This window comes from Procambarus clarkii, chromosome 22, assembly GCF_040958095.1.
Source record: "Procambarus clarkii isolate CNS0578487 chromosome 22, FALCON_Pclarkii_2.0, whole genome shotgun sequence".
Taxonomy (NCBI): Eukaryota; Metazoa; Arthropoda; class Malacostraca; order Decapoda; family Cambaridae; genus Procambarus; species Procambarus clarkii.
Window position 1 is genome coordinate 15,238,488 of NC_091171.1, and position 20,174 is coordinate 15,258,661.

The 20,174-nt window shown below is 37.0% G+C and overlaps 1 protein-coding gene across 12 annotated transcripts in view; it reads left to right on the forward strand.

Annotated features, from left to right (window-relative positions):
- The window catches only part of Tao (Serine/threonine-protein kinase Tao), a 185,353-nt gene that overhangs the window by 49,635 nt on the left and 115,544 nt on the right, over positions 1-20,174 (forward strand). For 4 of the 12 annotated variants that reach the window (XM_045741332.2, XM_069329480.1, XM_069329481.1 and 1 more), the window contains 2 exons: positions 2,435-2,600; positions 13,438-14,030. In XM_045741332.2, coding sequence (XP_045597288.1) covers positions 2,435-2,600; positions 13,438-14,030 — 759 coding nt within the window. The remainder of the gene's footprint in view (positions 1-2,434; positions 2,601-13,437; positions 14,031-20,174) is intronic. The other 8 variants (XM_045741355.2, XM_069329484.1, XM_069329485.1 and 5 more) reach the window with 3 other exon arrangements.

Here is a 20,174-nt window from a genome sequence, read left to right on the forward strand (position 1 = left end):
GGGAACTTTCCTTGAGGAGCTTCCAGGCAGCCTCATCTAGACATACAGTATCTACTTGCTTTAAGAAACTGGTTTAACATTTCACTGGTTTAGTGGCCAGATTTGAAACTGGTATTTAGATCCATATTTAACGAACAGTTGACTTTTAAAGCTAGAATACAGAAGCTATTGAATTTACAGAGCTCACTGCCTGGTAAATAGCCAACTGTTATTGTGGCACAACTTTACCCTTGGCTGGCCAATGCTTTTTTTTTTTTTTTTTGAGTAACTGTAGGTTTAGGAATGTACCAGTGTTTTCCTAGAGTGGCTGTGGACGGAACAAGTGTGGGGAAGGCAGGGCTCTTCTACATCAGAATCAAATCTATAATGGGGATGAAACAGGTCTGCATTGGAGGAGTTTGAAAAACTCTTGCTGTGAAGAATGATGGAAGTATGCTGGGGCATTAAGTGAATAAGGACAGGTTAAATAAGCTCTTCCTTATTAAGATTACTCATTTCCCAGTCGATAGAGCTTCGGCCTCTCACACGTGAGGTCCACGGTTTGAGACTCCTTCAGCCCAGGTGAATGGAAGGACAGGTTGTCGGCAATGGTGCGTGAGAATGCCAATGGCGCACACAGAATCATGTGTGAAATTGTTAGCAGGTCCAAGAAGCCAAGTGCCTTAAAACATTGCTTGAACAATCTGCCTGTGAAGTATTATAGCTCAAAGAACACATGGTTTACACAGGAGAGCTTTCTTTCTTGGTTTCATGATGTGTTTTGCAAGGAAGTTCATGACCATCGATCAAGAAACGCAAAGTTTGGGCTTTGCTGTTGCTTGGTAATGCACCTGTCCACCACTGTATTGACATTCTAACCTCACATGACGCAAGTAACATGTATGGCACTTCCTTCTAATACAACCTCTCTCCAGCCAGATTCCATCAGATTCCATTTGATGGAATTTCCATCTGATGGAAACCCAGATTCCATCTGGGAATTATCTGTGCCGCTTAGAGATTGTACACTAAGATGCCCAATGAAGTTTTGGTGGTTTGACCTCTCAAGGAAGAAGAGGAACTTGGCATGGATACCAGGGGCCAGATAAACCTCTTGAAAATTTGAAAAACTATTGATCAAGGAAGCCATTCATAACTGGGCCAAAGTATGGAGTGAAGTCGGGGAATCGACTGTGAAGAATTCATGAAAGAAATTCTTCACAGCTATAGTAAAGGAAGAAGGTATGAGTTTTGAAGAATTTACAGATGAAATCAGTAGAATGTTCAAAATGCTGGTGAAAATTTAGAAATGACTAGGATGTGGTATAATGGCTACAAAGAGATGCTTATCACCCAGGATATGGTGTGAGGGGTGAAGGAGTCTCCACTCCATTACTAGTGAGGTGGATGAAGATGGTGATGAGGAATCAACACCACTGACAACTAAATATTGTTTACTCATGTCTTCTGTTGATATGCTAATTAATTTTTCATTAAATTGTTTCAATGCTGTAAGTACTGTACTGGTATGTGAAAATCCTCCCCTAACCATGTATAGTGTGTGTGAAAATGCAAATTATGTTGGCTGTGGTACAGAAATTCTGAATGATAATTTTTGGACTTTCCTGATGACAGTTCCTCATTTTCCAGATGCCCAGCTCAATGAGGGGTGTGCCCCATATAATCTGGATAAATGAAAGTAGATAATATAGTTAGATAATGTAAGTGGTAGGGCATACGAGATATTGTAGTCATTTCGCTGAATGATGAGGGAAGGAGTTGAAATGTGGAATAATATCTGTAGGTGGTTTCAGTGTTAGCTGAGCCCACATTTTAGCGTGCCGACCCACCTACCTATCTACTTACTCCCTGTCCACCTACCTACTTAGCTGCCTGCCCACCCATCAAGCCTGACTGCTTTCCCACCACCTGCCTGACTTGCTGCCTACAAACCTGACCGACTTCCAACTTGCCTGCCTGGATGTGATCATCTGTATTAGATTAGACTGTGTTCAGCCATCAGCAGTACTGTACCCAACAGTGTTTTTATCATGTATTGATCACTAGCTTGGGATACAAGTTCATACTGGAATTGGGCATACTGCATAAAACTGGTAGTCATTTTATAGAGTAAGAAGGCTACAGTACAGAAGTTGTTGGAGTGTATTTCTTTATTATCTATGCAGCTATTGTTTTACTGCAAAGTAAAGTACCATATACAAATATTGTTGTAAGCTATATCATTTGCATAAAGAAAAATGTATATTAGGTGCATAAAAATGACTAAAAATATTAGGCATTTATCAATCTTGGGTTTATTGAGTAGGCTTTAACTCGATATTGGTTGGTAAAGCAAGCGGTGACTGTACTGTCTCCTTAACCTAAAGAGAACAATATTTCTATTTATTTGTATTATGGAAAATAATGACTAAGCTATATTTATTTTTCTCTGCAGCATGAGTTTATATTGAGACATCGGTCACCTCATATTATCTTGGATCTAATTGCTCGTACCAAGAAAGCTGTTCGTGAGTTTGACAACCTAAACTACAGAAAAATGAAAAAAATTCTGCTGTATGAAACAGAGAGTCAACAAGGGGACGTAGAAGGTGAGGCAGAAGGTATAAATAAAATGAGATTTGTAATCTTTGTAAACCTAGTATATATGAATAATGAAAATTATCTGGTTTGTAGTTAAACATAAAAAAAAAAATGAAGTTAAGATGAAGTTCAGAGAACACTATATTTTTCAGTTATTTTGATGTACTTGTGCACGAAGCATGTATGTAATTGTTTTTTGGGAATAATATTTGTACTGTGTCTTTGTTTTCAAATTCTAATATCATTTTATATAATTATTAACACTTTCGCGCTCTCGGCGCTCAAAAAAAAACAATACCCCAGATGCTTTCGGCACTTCGCGCGCCTACGCGGTAAGACCGAAAAAGTGTACACTCTTTTGACTGTCCTGACAATAATTGAAGGCGCACGTATTTAAATTTGGTATCACTGTGTTCGCAATGAAATTGTCTATAAGAGCATACCTATAAAATGCCGCCCAAGCATAAGGAGTATCAACACCAAATAAAAAACTATGCAGATCACTCGCTGAGAGCGCCAAACAGCAACAAAATGTTTCCACTCTCTTAATGGTTGCGAAGCCTACAGTTGTCCTACATCGCTAATTTTGGTATCATTGGAATCGCAATAAAATTCTCTACACGGACATATGCATATGAATGTTTAATATAGGTAATTGTCTACCCGCAAGAGTGTGTGAAGTGGAGAGTAGTTAGCCGCGAGCGCACTGGCCAAAACACAGGGGGGAAATCATGCTTGGAAAGTTTATACGTTTCCTGACCCTACTTTTCTATGTACGTATTTCTTTTTTATACCAATGTGTTCGCAATAAAATTTTCTATAAGATGAACTGTATAACATTTGTACAAAGCATGTGTAAGAGAAGCGCCAAATATAGAACCACGTCGCTCAGTATGTGTTCGCGGCAGAAACGAACGCATTGTTTTCGTTCGTTTGATGTTTGTCATGTTTATACTTGTTGAAACATTTTATAATTTGTATGACAGTGATCGCAGTAAAATTCCCTACACAGACATATACATAACACATACAGATATTTCCCACGTGTTGGATATATCAACGGCTAAAGGGAACCCACTGCCACACGCTCGCCACACCCCCAAACATACTTTGTGTATTTTTTTTTTTACTCATAGAAGTTTATGTGATATAATATTCATTCTGGTACCAAAAAATTCGCAAATAAATTCTCTACAAAACAAAAGTATCCCCATCCATTTCGGTTAAAAAATGGAATTTATAGAAATATTTTTTCGATTGACGAGAAAAGTAGGCTGTTATGCGGAATCATAAGAAAAAACAGCGACGAGTTATCTCTAATCTAAAGCGCGAAAGTGTTAAAGGGCTAGAATTTCAAATTATTTTGGTTTTACATAGAAAAGTCTAGTAATGAGTTGCTGTGTATTTTCTGTATGAAATATAAAAATATAAGATTTTAAAATTTGTTGTTAGTGTACTTGTAAAGTAGTTATGAATTAGTCCAGTGATTTCCTAAAGCTAAATGATGGTTGTGTTTGAGAGTGTGGATTTGATATTCACAATATAAATAGGAATAAAATTATTGTAGATTTGTCTTCATAATTTTGTTTGATATTCTAGTAAATAACTGAAATGCATGATATAAGCTAAAGTCTTGAATTATATGGTGGCTTTCTAATTTGTGTGTTGGAATTTTTGAGCAATGTTCAGTGGATTTTTTTGTTAGGTGTAATTTGTTTATAAGGAAGAGTTAAGTTTCCCATGTAAACAAAATATGTACTGATGGTTGTGAATTGTTTCATGCAACTCGGTTTCTCCATTTCCCCTCCCCCTCTGAGACCCTGTTACGGGTCGTGTGCGGGTCCCCTCTTGGCATTCCATCCTGGGTAAGATGCTTAATTGTGCAAGTTAAGCTGGGTGGGAAAAAGAAGCTAGCTTATTAAACTTTGGTGATTGTTAATAATCTAAATAATAATTTCTTAAATGTTTTGTTGGTATCAGCTTCACTCAGCTTGTGGAAAATGCTCATCTCACTGGGTATCAAGTACTAAAACAATAAACAGTTTGGAAGTAGGATTTGAAATATATATACTCTATTGTGTACATATACAGCATGACCAATTTTATCCATATAAATTGGTACCTCTTGTGTGTCTGGGTAACTGAAATTCTGTATAATTGAAATTGGGGTTAGGTAAGGCTGGCTTGGAGGGAGCTACAGGCATCTCTCCTCCCAATACTGCTAAACTTTTAACAGACATCTAACCCACAAATCTAATAATAAAGGAAGTGACAAATCAGTCCATCCTGGGCCATTATTGATTTTCATGACTTGATAATCGTCCATGACAGACCACTTTATTTGTCACTTTATTTTCAGATGTGTGGATTGGGTTTATTGTCTGCAAACTTGTAACGTCTCATTATTTTTATCGATTTTTTTTATAAATAAGCATTCTGTTTATTTTCGGTGAGGTAATGTACACAAGTTTATTTGGCATAGTAAAGTATGAAAACATAATCAAGCAGACGACAACATTGGTTCAACATTGACAACAACACATTTATTGATATGATGAAACATTATTATTTATTGATTCTGGCATTAGAAAATCATGTATTTATGATATTTCTTACTTTATCATTAAATAGTATGGATGAGTTGATATAATGCAGTGAGGGAGATATCATTTGTTGAGAGGGCTGATTGGCAACACCACTGGTAGAAGGTGACAGCAGACTCCTCCCTTTCATAAATGATGCAAATTTGCTGTTATTTACAGCTCCTGGCACTACAAAACTGTGTATTATTCATTTATTTGTCTTTTATTTGTGACAGAATAGTGTTGATGGATTGATTATATGGAAATATTCAAGGTAGCAATTAAGAGTGTTAGTTGCTAACTAACTAACTTAAACTAACTGAGAATGTTGGTTGGCTTTGAGGAGATCACCTTGGTACTCTTCACCAAACTCTTAGGCTTCTTGGTGACTTTGTAACCTCTGTTCATAATTACCAAAGTGTAGTTATAGAATGTTTCTTTCCTTGTTTCCTTGGGATTGTAGGGAGTTTCTACCTTTGTTCAGTTTTTATTTTAGTTTCTTACCATGTCGGGTTTGTTTTGTCATGCCTACCTTTCTGGGTGTCTAACCCCGGTCAATGGCAGATAAGGAAAACCCCAACCACAAGGGGGTTTTCCAGAGCCATTGCTCCCTGAAATCTCTCTGAAGGGGCCCAGGTTAGCCCGAGGAGCGGGTCTCACCCAGAAAAATGGCATTTCATTATTTACATTCAATTTTTTTTTTTTTTTTAATTTACAGATTTCAAACTCTTCTCTTTGTCTCTTTAAGTTGTATTGAAGAATGGGGACCAGATGCAAGCCTTATCACTTTAATTTAAAGTATACTTATTATCCTTATTAACCCTTCTATGGCGCTAGCTATTTAGCATGTGTCACAGGCGCATACCAAAAAAAAATTTTTTCTTCTAAACCTGTTAATTTGTGTTCATTGATCATGGGAAAAGTAATAAAAAAATCTTAAGTGGCATATATTGCCCGCCATAGGGCGGGGAAGTCTGGCAAAAAACAGGTGCTGACTCTGTGCGTCCCAGGCGGTCTGTTGCTCGCCAGCTGTTCAGGCCGGAGTTGCCACAAAGAGATAATTACCTAATTATTTCAATGTCTCTGATTGATTTTTCGTAGTTTTTTTGCTGTAATATTAAATAGCGTGTAGTGTGATATATTTATATAATAAAATGAGTGAATCATGTTGCGCCTCAGCTCTGGTGCCGTTCGTGCGACTCCCGCCCTCAGCTTGTATGTTGACACTGGCTTCCTATCTCTCCAGGACCGCCGTGATCGCTACTGTCTTCGCTATCATGTGAGGTCCTTGCAACATCCTTCCTCTCGCCTCTGTCGTGCTTTAACCTTTACCCCTCCTGTGGTTCCTGTTCCTCTTCACCAGCTCCCTATTTCTGTCTGGTTATCTCGCTTACAGGATTCTCTTTCAGTTCTTATTTCTAATATTTCTCCTCGTATTGTTCCTTCCTTGTCCCCGTGGAGAGTCCCCCTTCTGAAGTTTTGTACATCTTTGACCCGCAATCACTAAAGCTTTTACCCCTCCTATGGTTCTGAAACGCCTTTTTCCTTGAGGACTTTTTTCGCACTCCCGCTCCGTTTCCATCTTCACCGATGGGTCCAAGTCTGCGGATGGTGAGAGCTACTCTTTTGTTTTTCCTGACTACACTTGTATGCGTTACCTACCTCTGGAGACTAGCATCTTCACGGCAGAACTTTATGCTATTTTCTATGCTCTTCGCCTCCTGCTTTCTTGTTGCCAATCTTCCTTTGTTGTGGTCGTGTACTCTCATAGTGCCCTCATGGCTCTCGGGTCCTTTAATACAGTTAATCCAATGGTAGTCGAGATTCAGCATTGGCTGTTTCTTATTTCCAGTAAATTTAAGTCAGTTGAGTTTTGCTGTATTCCCAGCCATATTGGCGTCTCTTTAAATGAGTGTGCGGATGCTGCCGCTACAGAAGCTGTCCGCTCTTGTCCCATCTCCCATAAAGGTATTCCTTATTCTGACTTTTTCCCAGTTATTCATTCCGTCATGCTTACCCATTGGCAGGATTGTTGGTCTTCTGTTACTGGTAACAAACTGCATACTCTTAAGAGTAATGTGTCCTCATGGCTGTCCTACCACCGTAAGCAGTGAAATAAGGGAGCTGGTCGGCCGAGTGGACAGCACACTGGACTTGTGATCCTGTGGTCCTGGGTTCGATCCCAGGCGCCGGCGAGAAACAATGGGCAGAGTTTCTTTCACCCTATGCCCCTGTTACCTAGCAGTAAATAGGTACCTGGGAGTTAGTCAGCTGTCACGGGCTGCTTCCTGGGGGTGAAGGCCTGGTCGAGGACCGGGCCGCGGGGACACTAAAAAGCCCCGAAATCATCTCAAGATAACCATCTCAAGATGGGAAATAGCTCTGACAAGGTTGAGTACTGGCAATACTCGCTTAACTCACGGTCACTTAATGGAGCGCTGCTCTGCTCGTTATTGTCCAAATTGCATTGTCCCTCTTCCGGTTGTACATATCCTTGTTGAATGTCCTGACTTCCAGGACGAGCGTGTGTCTTGCTTTTCGACTGTCTCTCGCGGTCGCTTTTCCCTCGATAGAATTCTTGGTGAATCGGATACTTTTGATTTTGTTCACCTTATGCGTTTCTGTTCTCGTATTGGCACCCCTTGGTGATATTTAGCGCCCTCTGATTATTCCGCACATATGTTGGTGCTACATAGCCTTTCCGGTTTGGTGCCTTCTTTTGATAATTAGTTACTTGTTGCTAGGCAAGGAAGTACAGTAAATGAGATGTATGCCAAATTTTGCAAAATATATGATAAAGGCATGCAAACATTCATACCAAAACAAGAGATGCAGACCTAGGAAACAGGATTGGTTCAACAGAAATTATGAGAGGGCCAGTGACCAAAAGACTCAGAATTGGAATCAATACAGGAAAAGGCCAAACCCCCCCCCCAAACATACCAGCGATACAAAGATGCGAGAAACAACTACATGGCAGTGAGGAGAGAGGCAGAAATTTGTTTGGAATAAGGGATAGTGGACAAATGTAAAACAGAACTAGGTCTATTCTAAAAATTCATAAACAACTAATTGCAGGTAAAGTATAATATTCAGAGGTTGAAAATGGGAAACAGATTCACAGAAAATGAAAAGGAAATATGTGAAATATTAAACAAAAAATTCCAATGTGTGTTTGTACAAAGTGAAATCTTCAGTGAATGAGCTACAATAAGAATTTAGGATAACAACTTAGAGCACATAGAGGTGTCTAGAGAAGAAGCAAAAAAATGCTCAAGGAGCTTAGCAAGAACAAAGCAATTGACCAAGATGGAGTTTCACCATGGGTTCGGTGAGAATGTGAACCTGAGCTCAGCATTTCACTTCACCTGATTTTTCAGGCATCCCTGTGTACAGGAGTCATAGCAGATGTGTGGAAAAATGCTTCCAATCTACAAAAGTGGCAGCAGAGAAGAGCCCCTAAATTATAGGCTTGTATCATTGACAAATTTAATAGTCGAAATAGTAGAAAAAATTATTAAAATGAAGTGGGCAGAACACCTGACGCCAGGTTCACGAAGCAGTTATGCAAGTACAGTACTTGCGAACCTGTACATCTTTTCTCAATCTATGGTGACTTTGTTTACAGTAATTAAACAGTTAATGAGCTGTGAGGCACCAGGAACCTGTTTATAACAATAACAGTTGATTTAGAAGTTTTCAAGCCTGTAAACTGTTTAATAAATGTAACCAAAGCCATCAAAGATTGAGGAAAGATGTACACATTCGTAAATACTTGCGTAACTGCTTCGTGAATCTAGCCCTGGAGAACAACGATGTACATGTACTGTAATGACAGACAGTATGGTTTTCGATTTGGAAGATCCTGTGTAACGAATTTACTCGGTTTCTATAGTTGAGCCACAGATTTTACAGGAAAGAGATGGTTGGGTTGACTGCATCTATCTGGACCTAAAAAAGGCTTTCGACAGAGTCCCACGTAAGAGGTTGTTCTGGAAACTGGAACATATTGGAGCTTCTAACATTGATGAAAATTTTTCTGATAGAAAAATGAGGGCTGTAATTGGAAGTAATATGTTGGACTGGAGAAATGTTACAAATGGGGTACCACAGGGTTCAGTTCTTGCCCCGGTAATGTTCATTGTTTATGTAAATAATCTACCAGATAGAATACAGAAATATATGAGCATGTTTGCTGATGATGCTAAGATAATAGGAAAGATAAGAGACTTAGATGATTGTCATGCCCTTCAAGAAGACCTGGATAAAATAAGTATATGGAGCACCACTTGGTAAATGGAATTTAATGTGAATAAATGCCATGTTATGAAATGTGGAATAGGAGAACATGGACCCCACACAACCTATAAATTGTGTGGAAAAATCTTTAAAGACTTTCTTTATCTGATAAAGAAAGAGAACTAGGGGTGGTTCTAAATAGAAACTATCACCTGAGAACCACACAAAGAATGTTGTGTGAGGAGTTTGTTACGCTTTCTAACTTTAGAATTGCTTTTAAATACATGGATGGTGAAATATTCAAGAAGTTGTTCACGACTTTTGTTAGACCAAAGCTGTAATATGCAGCGGTTGTATGGTGCCCATATCTTAAGCAGCTCACCAACAAACTGGAAAAGGTGCAAAGATATGCCACTAAGTGGCTCCCAGAACCGAAGGACAAGAGCTACGAGGAGAGAATAGAGGTACATTATTAAATATGTCCAAATTAGAAGATAGAAAAAAAAGGCAATATGATCACTTCATTCAAAATAGTAACAGGAATCAATAAAATTGATAGGGAAGAATTCCTGAGACCTGGAACTTCAAAGTGGTAGATGGTTGGTACAAGTTAGGTGAGAAGGTGATGAAGGCCAAAACTGTCAGTAATTTTGAAGTGTTATATGGCAGAGTGCTGGGAACGGGACACCACGAGCATAGCTCATCCTGTAACTACATTTAGGTAATTACACACATTTTGGAACTGTTCATATAGTGTTCACATATGTCCTTTTCATTCACCATGAGGCTGTTCCCCATTTTCAACCATTGAATTTCATCTTTTGCCTGCAATTTTCTTTTTTGTAAATTTATTGACTTGGCCTGGTTTTATTTACATTTTTCTGCTATCCCTTGCTCAAAATTTCTTCTTGCCCCTCTCTCCTCACTGCTATGTATGGCACTGCTATGCTATGCAGTGCCATACATATGCAGTACCCATACTTCTCACTGCTATGTATGGCATCATACTGGCAATAGGAACGTATGATTACCAATATGATTTTTATAAAAAAAAGCTCTGTATGCTTTCTTCATTTACATTTCTAATTTAAATATTTTTAATAATGGCATTTACAAATAGTATTCTTATTTTACATACAGTTACTCTTGAATGATAAAGTTTCGCTTGCAAAATATTTATTATTTTAATTTATATGGCAGATAAGATATTCATTGTTATAATATGGTATTAAAATCTTTGTATATCAATTCAGACATTATTTGCATATACTGTATATTTAAAATTGTTTCCTAAAGTTTTGTATTACTCCTGTAAAAATTATACAGTATATAGAATGTGTTGAACAACTACTTGGAAAGTACCCCTACCTGTACTAGAGCACAAATTTGCACTTGGAATTGAACAAACTGCAAACAACATAGAATTTACATGATATAATTATGTAAATTTCTTTTCTATACCAGGATGAGCGTGTGTCTTGCTTTCTGAATGTCCCTCACAGTCACTTATCTCTCGATAGAATTCTTGGTGAATCGAATACTGTTGATACCTTTCGCCTTATGCGTTTCTGTTCTCGTATTGGCATTCTTGGTGATATTTAACGCCCTCTGATTATTCCGCACATTTGATGGTGCTACATAGCCTTCCCGGTTTGGTGCCTTCATTTGATAATTAATTACTTCTTTTCTATACTTTAAAGGGTCACTTTGATTTTCATGAAAGAAGACAGTAGAGAGGACATAGCAAACCTCCAATCTGATGTAAAGCAGGTCTTTCAATTGGGCACAGATAATATGATGTTTAATAAAGATTAGTTCCAGTTCCTGCACTATAACAGAAATTAAAATTTAAAAACAGAAACCAAATATAAAACACAGTGAAATCACACTATTGAACTAAAAAACAGTGTAAAGGATCTGGGAAAAATCATGTCAGAAGACCTTTTAATTAAACGATAAAAAAGCTCTCATGACTTCAAAAAAAGTGACAGGTTGGATAACATGTGTAAAGATCCTTTATTATTAGAATCCACTAAAACATCTAAATTATTGTGACCGATTAAAATGTTTAAATTTGTATTCGCTTGAGCGAAGTGATCATAATTATACACATGGTAATCATAATTTATACAACAAGGTGAATGTTAGAGATACTGGTTCCAAATCTGTACACAGAAATAACATCACATGAGACTATGAGGCATGGCAGGATGTGCAAAATTGCCCCATTGAAAGCAGAGGTGCAATAGGTATGCTCAGAAAGAACTTTATCAACATCAAAAGCTCAAGACTTTTCAACACATTTCCTCTACACATAAGGGGCATAACTGGTCATCTCATTGTTTTCGTAAGAGAAAGCACCACCTCCAAAGGATACCTAATCAACTAGGCTGTGATTTATACGTCAGGCTGTGAGCAGCTGCATCCAACAGCCTGGTTGACCAGACTACCAACCAAGAGGCCTGGTCAGAGACTGGACTGCTGGAACATTGATCCTCAGAATCACCACAAGGTAACAAGATGAGGTTGGTCACTGACATTTATATTCGAGAGAAAAAAAAATATCTAGCATATTTATGAAAGTAAGGCTTACGACATATATTAAACCTGAAATTGATGGTGCAGAGCTAGATCCAATCTCTCTGCTGCCATCTCGTGGACATTGGATGAATACTTTGGCAGTATGAGACTGTCCAAAACAGGCTGAACACCAACCATGTCTTGGTTTTATAACCTCTCAAACATTCATGAGTATGTATGACAAGACTTGACTACTATACTTTGAATTATTATTGTAGTAAATTCATTTCTTACATTTCCTACAAAATCTATTACCATTCTGGTGTCGAGTCAGAAGATTAACTCGGTAATGTGTGAAATATAATCTGGTTAGGTGGTTCAAAAAGATTTCCAGGTTAATATGAGAAATTTTTTCGCACAATAAAATGTATGGAGTCTGGATTTCTTTAAATATGAGCTAATAATTGCTGATAAAGGTGAAGTTTTATGGACATTCTAAGTAAATGTTGCCGATAAAAGTATTTTATAAAAGTTAGATGTGCAGGATATAGTACGGTATTAAAATGGAAATGCAGGGTTCTCACAGCTCAGACATTGAGTGCTGGCATAAAAGTAGTTAGCATCAAATATATCCAGTATTTGAATTTTGTTTTAATAAATATTTTCATATCTGATTATAAGCTTTTGCTAGAAGCTTCAGCTGTTGGTGAGCATCCTAACATCTTGATCAGTAAATTGTGGCATAGACAAGGCAGATTGTTGAAGCAAGTAATTTAGCTACTAAATGGGAGATGGGGGTTAATACAGTAGTAGTAATAATTAATGTGTGTTAATTAGAGTAGTAAGAAAGGGTGTAGAAGTGCACAATGAAAGGCTGATTGATGTGATTATGTATCAGAAGTATTCAGTGGTAAAGTGAAGAGAATGGTAAGAGACTAATGCATGGAGTATATTAATGATGGGTTAAGGGAAGTATATTATTATTGATCATTTGTAAGGGTCTGATACTCATAGAATTATAAGTAAAGATAAATGTAAAAGAGCATCAAGTAGACTATTTGAAGAAGACGTTTCACCTTTTGTTGTCAAAAACATCACCTTCAATAAAACTTGGGTTCAGTCTACTTGGTGTTTTTGTTCATTGCTGCATTCTATTCAAACAATTTTAAGGGAATGGAATTTAATGCCTTGTTAGTTAAAGTAGATATATTTCATGGTTATTTGTTTCATTTTATTATTGTTAGATGTACTTTATTTGCATTCCATTATGCATGTACAATATTTTAATTCTTGCACTAACCAAATCACAATTTTACCTTACATATTTTTATAATCATTTTATCAGATATTACAAAGAAATTAATTACAGCAATGATATGAATATAAATAGGATTAAAACTCTAAAATTCAGATTCTGTACATAAGATTTGCTTAAAATTGTTATTTTTATCTAGGTTATATGGTACAGTATTTAAATTGGATATGAAATGACATGACACTGTTTACCAACACACAGACTCTACAGAGGAGGACCCAGCGGGAGGTGACAGCAGCAAAAGCAACAGCATCACGTCAGAGAAGTCAGTCATATCAGCCGGGGTCAGTCAGTCATCCCAATCCCAGTCATCCTCCACCAACTCCCTCCATCATCATTTACTTCACCAGACACAACATCCATATCAAACACCATCACAGCCTCTTTTACAGCATTCTCCATATATTGCCCCTCCAGTGCCACCGCATCACCACCATCCTTCACATCATTATCATCAATCACATTATTCACCACAGCCACAGCATCATGCACTTCCATATCATCATCACTCTAACACACCATCACTTTCACCATCACCATCATCATCATCATTACATCAGTCAGATTTAGGTATACCTAATAATAATCACCATCCATTAACGCCTTCGTCAATGCACATGCCGCCATCAACCATTGACACTGCTACCATTTCCTCCATCACTAGTACCAATGCAACATCCTCCACCATCCCAACCCTTCTCCTTCAGCTTCCGGGGCAGAATGCTCCCTCCACCACTACCAACAACAACGCCACCAACAACGCGTCTTCTACCGTCAAGTCGCGTCGTGGACGGGTAGGCGGCTCCTCCCCTTTGCCTTCCACCACTCACGTTGCCACCTGCTCGCTAGCTTGGATGGTGCACCATATTCCCAAATTAACTCACATCTTTATTAACACAAATGTTGCCAGACAAACCAGCCAGTCCATCAGCTGCCTGGCAGATTGTAGCCACTCATTGCTAACCAACTGTAAAGCTGGATTGATTGACCTGCTTTTCAGTTTGCACCCCTCACTTACTAACATGAAAAAGGAAGGGAAATATATCTTAATATTCATCATATGTAAATACTTCATATGCTTTCTTGGTTACCTAGTGAAGAGTTATCAAACTTTTCTCAGATGCTTTGTGGCAGTGCTTTCTTTTCAATGCTATGCAATTTCTAATACAAGTGCACTTAATGTGAGGATAGTAAACTGGATTAAACAAGGAAGATTTTCTCATTGATACTTGAGACTGAGTTGGTAGATGAGGTAAATACAACAGTTTGCCAATAATATGTTAGTGAGGTTGTTTATATATTTTATAAATTGACTAATTACTATTATTCACAGTTCTCAGAGTATGGTTAAACATTTAGCATCACAATATCCTACTTTAATTTTAAATGTTCTGAAACTGTATACAAGGTTATAATCTAAATTGAAAATAATTTTGCAAGAAGCCTGTAAAAGTTCTCTACTCACTAATGAAAGCCAGGTGCAGTGGCTATGGGTTTCTAATTGGTAATGATAAAAAAGTAATGTTCATTTTATTCAAAACTTCACTACTGTATATATATCCTCACTCGCAGTTATATGGTCCTTGCAGACACATGGACAGTTATCCTAAGGAACTTAGACATCTAAAATAAGTACCCTTTGCAACTCAGTATTTCCCTCCCTGGCTCCCCCTGACTTAAAAATAAATAAAACAAATTAATAAAATAATGTTGTATATAGAAGTAGATTCCCTTAGATGGTTTTTCCCTGTATAGTGAGAATATAGGTTTCGGTAATGTTGAAAATATAGAGCTTCCAAACTTGCCTTGTTTCATGCTTTCTGTGCCATAATCTCAGGACACTGCATCTTTGAACGGCATTTTCTAAGCCCTTTGTAGGTAGTGAAGTCCTGGTTTTTTAATGAGACTTAGTCTATTTGATCGTTGCTAAAATGCCTGCTTTCACTTCATTCAAAGATCTTCGTTAGGATAGATGAATCTCTCTTGCTATGAATGCAGTTCCAGAGTTAGCTGAATGTGTGCCCGAACTTTTCTCACTAACATGTTTTGGTTGCTGTTTAGCTTCAAAGTTTGTGTTAATTGTATGTATCAAGGGCTTAATTACTGCTTCTGTTGAATGCCCAATTCTGAATAAGCATATGAGTAGAAGGTGGCTGGAGGCAAATAGGGGAGTGGAGTATTTAGGCTTGTGTCTGGGTATGGTGGATGTATTGCAGGAGTCCTCTGAGCTTTACCCACATTCCCTGGTTTAAAATACCTAGATGGTGCTTGATTCATAATAATTTGGAAAATACACGAATAATCTTCAGGCTTTTTATTTTCATGTAGAAGTTTGTTGAATAGCAGATGGTTACACGATTGCCCTTTGGAGGATAGATTCAAAGTCATAATCATTGCATAAGACTAAGCTCACAGTGTCATTATGGCAGATTAATACATAGGTAGAGCTGGGTATCAGTTAGGTGTAGTTTACATTGTTCATCTGATAAATAGTATTTCTCAAAGGTAATACATGTTTTTCAAGTTCAGCTATAGTTTTTGTGTAGTAAATGTACACATGTTTTTACCTGTAAATTTATGAACTTCATTCCATCTGTTTTATGTTGATAATTTTTGCTAGACGCGTTGGTGAGGTGGGCGTGGTTGTCATGTGGAGGCTAACAAACCTTAACCTAAGCTTATGCTCATGGGATTTTAGCTATAATCCCAAATTGTGCCCAATTAAGATTCATTATGTAGTTTTGTCTTGGTAAAAAAATTCAAATAATGTTTCACTACAGTTAATCATGTTAAATTTTTCATGGTAAATATTGTCCGAATTCCTTATCATTAATTAATTGAGCACAATTTAAAGATATAGCTTTTCGTTGTGTACAACTAGAGTCGGCCTTGTAAATTCTGAACTATAATTAGGGAACAAACTGTTGCATTTCAATAGATTTACAGCATACTTTACAATTCTTCAAGATGATGGGGGTGCTAGATAAGCATTTCTCATGTGATAAAGACTCCTTTAGGTGACGTTTATTCTAATATTAATATTAGTTATTGGTTTTAATAACTCTTGTATACTTATGAAAATGCAAATTTTTTTTGTTTTGGGTATTAAAAGTTAAGCAATGAGTGTGTGGTTGGTTTAGAATCTAGCTTTACAGAAGTATGTGGTGTCATACAAGGTCATACAGATTTTAGGCCAGGGAATATTTCATCAACTTGTTACTATTGCATGTTTTGGGAAGCATTTTGGTTCTGTTACGTGCATGCACTGCACAGAATTTCATAATATGCCTCTTTTATTTTCTTACTGCAAATGCCTTTGTCAGGGTTTCATGGTACTTTCAAGATACTGTATCATAATCTATACAAATGATGTATGTTACTTAACAAAACTTTAAGAACATATACTTTTTCAGTAAAGTGGACATATTTTTCTTTGTTAGTTGATTCATTCTGGAAAGTTTTATCTTTTTGAAAAGGAATACATTTTATCTTTGTTAGTCGATTCATTCTGGAAAAGTTATCTTTTTGAAAATGAATACATATTGATTTGTTTGGCAATCCAGGCTCTCTGCATGTTTGTGATGTCAAACATTGTGGGCTTCTCAGACCCAGAATGTGTTTTACACAGGCTGTTGAGCAGTGCAAAAATTTTTTACAATCCTTTCATGTTTTCTCTATTTTTGGGGGGTCATAACTATAAATTTGGTATCAGATGTTTGTAAATTAATTCTCTGAAGAAAAGATGCAAAAGTGTATATACAGATGTTTATGAATAACAATTGGATGATACATTTTAGTGTCATCAAAACATTTACTATTGGAGTATGAATGACGTGTTTTAGTATCATTGGAACGCAAACATGTTAAGTAATTCAATACTGTAACACTCTTCAGTTGCTAACTAGAGAGATGATGGAATACTGTTAAGTCTAAATGCAGGATTTGTAATCGTTTTACTGGAGAGTTTACTCAATATTCGGGGAGGAGATGAGAATATTTGGAAGTTTGGATCGGTTTCAGAAAGCTGCTTCATGAAATAAAATTAAATGAAGGGCAAAAAGATAGGAGGCCTCAAGCAAGAGGGTAAAATATACAAAAGATGAGCAAATAATTAATGCGCTATGTAAAAATGTTTGTCCCCTTCCTTTTGGTTACATTTTAATGAATTCGAAGATTAAAGTTCGTGGCCTGATCTCTGACTAGACCTCCTAGTTGGTGGTCAGGTCAGCCAGGCTGTGCGATGTGGCTGTTTGCAGCCTGATATATTAATCTCAGCCTGGTTGATCAGGTATCTTATGACATATAAACATATCTCAATATGTTTATTGAGACAATAAGATACATCTCAATAGGATAGAGTAGCTTTGGCTATTTTTTATCTTCCGGAGTATATCATGTTCTCTTATGATCACTGCGAGGGGTCGGCAAGTTATGCCCTTTATGTGTAGAGAGTGAGTGTTGAAAAGGTTGGGTCCTTTAATAGAATTCTCTCTCAGCATACCCATTGCACCTCTACTTTTCAGTGGAGCTATTTTGCTATCCTGCTATGCCTTCTGGTCTCATGTGGTGTTATTTTTGTGTGCAGATTTGGAACCAGTTGTCCTATTATTTTTCCAGGTGTAAATTATGTATCTCTCCCGCTTGTACTCGATGGGTAGTGATATTTTCTAATTGCTTATACCTATAAAGTATAAAAATTGCTGGTCTCCTCAAACTTTGCTTTTGACCTTCGCCTTAAACAGTTTAGGGAAAATGCCTTGAAGGTACTTGAAGACTACTAATGCCTTATCTTAAATTATGACAATTTATCACAGCTCTTAATAAGGAGTCAGCAGCCTTCAAGTAACCTTCAAGATATCTTCCCTAAGCAGTTTTAAGGCAATGGTCAAAGCAAAGTTTCAGGGGAATAATAGTCATTTTCTATACTTTGGAGGCATAGGCACACCTAGTGCCCAGGGACACCCCCAACAAAAGTCAATTTTAAATTATTACTTAGTATTATCTTTGTAGATAGTTTTTAAATTGAAATGTAATCAAATCAAATGATATTGTCCTTTGAATAAAGGCTAGTGAAAACCCAATTAGTAGAAAAGTGCCCTTGAGTATTTCTTTCATGACAATTGCTCGCAGGCATTAGGGAAAATAGCTTGCTTTTAATATTTAGCAATGCTGCCCATTAATTTCATATGTTTACTAATTTTAGTCATTAAAAAGCAGCTTATAAAATTTTGCAATCCTTGCATTTCATAATGACAGTAAAATCAGATTTTATTCCTTAGTTGAGAGGAGTCACTCAGGTTATCATCTGTGTATGTACGTTTGTGCTGAAGATGGCCTTGTAAATAGTCATTTACAAGTGCTTCCATTGACAGTTGAATCGTATGAATGGCTGGACACCTAGAGACAGTAATATTTCAGTTTGGCTGTCCATGCCATTTAATGGGATGTTTGTCATGGTTGACTTGAATGTCATCTTTAGGAAGTTTTGTTTAGGGGATTGGTAAAAGAAAAATATATTTAAATTTTTTTAAGAGAAATATAAATGCTTGCGGACTAACTTTATCATTCATCATTATGGTTTTAAAGAAAATATGTCATCTATTTAGTATGATGACTAAAACTGCGCAGCATAATCCAAGTATCCCATGTATGTGATGTGCCATTGTTTTTTATATTAAACATGGGTCTTTACATATATAAGTTAATGGAATTTTAAAATAATTTTTTAAATAAATTTAGTTCCTTAACCCTTCATTTGGTTAAATATAATCAACAGACCCACTCTCAGCGCTCCAGTATAAAATAAAAAAAAGTATTGAGAAAAATTATCTCCATATGGATTTGCTGCTTTCGTTTTATTAATTTATTTACATAAATATTGGTGCCGGTTATTTTTTAAATTTGCTCTCGTTGAAAAATTTTGCCTTTCTCTTTTCATGACACTAGAAAGTGGTTTTGGAGTAATAAAATATAAATATTGTGTTTCCTAAAAAAAAAAAATTATTTTTTCCTATTTTTGTATTTCCATTGTTAAAAATTAGTTCTTATTAATTAATAGCTTTTATATATGATAACAGGTTTTTCTTCCATTTAGGTTATTTTAGCATTAGATTTGCTCTAGCGCATTTCAAAAATTTTAAACGCCGAGGGCGCTTGACAGCTGGGTGGACAGCGCTTCGGATTCGTAGTCCTGAGGTTCTCGGTTCGATTCCCAGTGGAGGCGGAGACAAAGGGGCAAAATGTTTCTTTCACCCTGATGTCCCCCATTACTTAGCAGTAAATAGGTACCTGGGAGTTACAGCTGCTACAGGCGGCTTCCTGGAGGTGGAAGCCTGGTGGAGGACTGGGCCGTGGGAACACTAAGCCTCGAAATCATCTCAAGATAACGTCAAGAAACAACTAAATATTTGCTTATTCTACTTATGCAGTTGCTTATTAATGTATTTCATGGTCTTAAGAGTTAAGAATTGACTCCTATTTATAATTACTATGAGTAGTTGAACATGGTAAATTTGTTGTGCAGTATAAATATTTCTAAGGAATAGCAACCCAAGTTGCCCCAGACGAGGCAACATGCCTGTCACACTAAAGCCCAGGTTTGACCTGCTGCCTAAGATATGAAGACGACAGGGCAAGCAGGGAGCTACTGAGATGTGGCCCAGAGAAGGGAATTTCATTATACCCACATGTTCAATTTCTGGGCACTTTCCTCAGGAGTGGCCAGAAAGACTTACCTCTAGGAGAAGGCAGAGGAAAGTTTTTTTTTTAAATAAAGAAGAAAAGTAAAAGGAAGATAAGGACTTAATAGGGACTGATGAAGATCCGAGAAGATCCAGGAATAAATCAGAGGCCTTGGACATGAGAGATATGATTCGGCGTCAAACACTGGCAATAAGGTTGAGCGAGAGCTGTGTGATACTGGTTGATTAACACATGAT